At 38.7% G+C, this 3,230-nt stretch overlaps 1 protein-coding gene across 1 annotated transcript; it reads right to left on the bottom strand.

Annotated features, from left to right (window-relative positions):
* Positions 1 to 396: 396 nt before the first annotated feature.
* LOC131025244 (uncharacterized) lies at positions 397 to 1,711 on the bottom strand. Its single transcript, XM_057954916.1, has one exon. The coding sequence runs from the start codon at positions 1,514 to 1,516 to the stop codon at positions 593 to 595; it is 924 nt and encodes a 307-aa protein (XP_057810899.1). The 5' UTR covers positions 1,517 to 1,711; the 3' UTR covers positions 397 to 592.
* Between the last annotated feature and the right edge of the window lie 1,519 nt (positions 1,712 to 3,230).

Below are 3,230 nucleotides of genomic sequence, written 5' to 3'. Positions count from 1 at the left end.
ACCTATATATACACATTATAATCTAGTTTTAAATTTATTGAAAGGCTTAATTCGCGACTTTGATATTCAAAATATATATCTAGCCTAGCTAGTATCTCTGACTTTGAATTTAAACATAGGCATTGAAGATTCTCAGGAATAATAATTGCTGATCCAGTAAGATAATATAAAATTCTTTAAAATAGTTAAACGAGGATTAAAATAGTATTTAATCATGTTTTAATTGAAATTCATCAAAACCACTATGCGCAAATCGATACAAGTTCAAAGAAATATGAATTAAATCTCTGAATACCCAGAGAACGTGAGAATTTACAATATTTTCTTGATCGTTTTACTTTTTTGTTTGGTCGTTGAAGCCAATTAGGCAAAAATAGACAAATAAAAGCAAGAAACTAACGCAATTGGCTTATCTTTCTATAAGAAGATGTAGAGAACATTTATCAACCCAATTTTCTGTAATTACAACTCAAGAAAAACTATGAGGAAATTAAGCTGCTGAATTCGAATTACAAAACCAAAGTAGAATAAAAAAAGTAAATAGAAAATTGGTGTTGATAAACGTTCGAAATCTTCTTACTCCAATATAATTTTACAATTTGTAAATGATAAGAAAGCACGGCAGCAACGCGCGCGTGTCAAACACGAGCAGCTCGCCATTCTCACCACCCACCGAGTCGTACCCGACCCGCTCCTGAATCAACGAGTCCAGCCCGAGACCCTTAAAAACCCGACCCGCTATGACCCGGCACACCAGCATGGCCCGCCTCCCCCTCCCGCCGCCCGCGCTCTCGTGGGCCGCGCCGCTGCCGGAATATGTACACACGGCGGCCCTCTTGCACCCCTGGAACGCCCACGCGCCTCCGCAGGTCTCGTACGCGCCTCCTGCCGCGGTGGCGCCGAGGCAATAGAACCTCATGACCTCGTTGCCGTCCGCAATGCAGCGCGCGTGGTCCTCGCCGGCGTCGCCCGCCGCCGCGCAGCCGGCGCGGTGCCTGACGGCGTCGCGATACTCCTCGAACCGTGTGAGGGTCCGGGTCAGGGTCTGGACCTTGAAAACCATCTCAATCTGACCCGAGAAATTCTTCTCCCCCCAGCTTGTGTGGAAGATGATTTCCACGACATTGCGCGAGGGGTGGTCTTTGGGGAGCTCCGTCAGCGACGGGAAGAACGAGTCCACGCTGCTGGACCGGGCCGCGACGGCGGGCGGACCGGGTTCCGGTTTTCTTGAAACGGGCCGCTTGAACGGCGGCGGCGACGGGTGGTGGTTTGGCGGCTTCGGCTTCTTGGGTTTGGGTTTGGGTAATTTCTTGTTGGTTTCCACTATGTCTTTGAGATTTTGGTAGCTGTTTCTGCAGCTGGATGAGTTGGATAAGGAGCGGTGGTGGTCGTCGTGGTTGTGGTGGCGGCGGCGGCGGCGGTTGTGGTGGTCTTCAGGGTTTTGGTGGTGGTGGCTGACGACGTCGTCAAATGCCTTTGACTTGCACTGCAGTGACTTCATCCATCCGCTCGCCATGTCTCGCCCACTTTCACAGCCTTCAACTCTCTCTCCCTCTCTCTACACTATGTATCTTTTTTGTGCATGTAAAAATTAAAGTACTTATTAAAGATGTGTTTGGATACAAACAGCGAATAATGAGAGTTTAACGTGGTTGGCGAAGTGGTTTTTTTATCTGTGGTATGGAGAAAACATGGCGCGATAATAAATGGGTGCAAACAGCATTGTATAATTATACGTATATCATACTCAAATTACCAAAGTGCCCCTCTGTAAACCTTGCCGCGTTGAGGGAGAGAATAAAAAGAAACAAAACTTCATTAATGCAGCATCAGTTATTTATGTCCACGTGAAATTCTATTAAATCATATTTTTATTTTGCGTATTAGACAGTATTGAGAATGAGATACACCAAGATATGCATTGATTGCGCATATATATACAATCAATCAGAAAAATTATAGATGTGGAAATTGGAATACATTTTTTGCATTGATGACATTGACACCAACACACAATCAATATCGAACTATTATTGAGGTATATTATTTTGTGCAGCCCAAAATTAATAACAAGGTATTTGAGATTTGATATGGGTGGATTAACAATATGATTGTCTGGTAATGATGAATGCAGACCCATATATGGTCTTATAGTCAAAGAAATTATGGCTTGATCAAAAAGTTTAGACGCTAATAATAACCGCTGGAGCTGCCCAGCTTTTGATTTTAATTTAATCTTTTTTAGAAATTATGCAATTCAACCATCATTTTTGCATCATTTTATTTTTATACTAACATTGAGATTTGAGTATGATTACCCAATTAATTTCTCTTAGTATAATTTGCAGAATGAAATGCTTATGAAAGAAAGATATTTTCATACATTTCGATGCACATTACACTCATTATAATGAAAAAAATTATAATTAAGGAACCAATAGGCTCTAATGGAAAATTACAAAATCCTAAGTAATTTTTGCAGCCGTTCCCAGAATAATTTTGTCATGCCGAAAATCTTTTTAGCTAATGTTGGATCTTTGGACGTAAATATATATGTTAAGGAGAAATAATTGATAAAAATGTATTAAATAATACCTAATCAATACATATTATGTGATTATATATATTTAATACCATATAAATGACACAAGAGATATGGAGTACGACTTTAGATAACAAATTTCTAGTCTTTTAGAACTCATCGTAACTAGAATATTAGGGGCAATATATAATGAGGGGCTCTTTCGAATATAATTGATCATGTTGAATCTGCAAATAATTTTATAGTTAAAATATGATTAAGAATAATTGAAGGGAAGAAAATGAAGCTACACAACTACCGAAAGACCATTTATAGAAATATATATCCTAGTTTATATGTCTTGTCACCCATCTTTTCTCAAACAGAAAAGATCAGTCAATCAACATTAATGTTCTCTAATTGTTTAGTTGGTGAAATATTTATTTGAACTCCTGTATATTTATATAATCATTGCTGTGATGTATACTTTTTGTTATCTAAATGCTTCCTGCCATTTTTTTCTTTGCTTACAGAAAAAGCAAGAATAAATTGTTGACAATCTATGAATATTCTTGGTATTACTGAGATTTCAAACAAGCAAACAAGAGTTTTCAGATGACCATGATATCATTTTTTTTCCAAATATGCACTGTAATTTTTTATGACAGTTGTGAGCTATAACTATGACATGTAGAAATTCATATGGATA

The sequence above is a fragment of the Salvia miltiorrhiza genome, chromosome 1, assembly GCF_028751815.1.
Source record: "Salvia miltiorrhiza cultivar Shanhuang (shh) chromosome 1, IMPLAD_Smil_shh, whole genome shotgun sequence".
NCBI lineage: Eukaryota > Viridiplantae > Streptophyta > Magnoliopsida > Lamiales > Lamiaceae > Salvia > Salvia miltiorrhiza.
The sequence above is the reverse complement of the archived record's forward strand: the minus strand, read 5'-3'. Positions and strand labels throughout refer to the sequence as shown.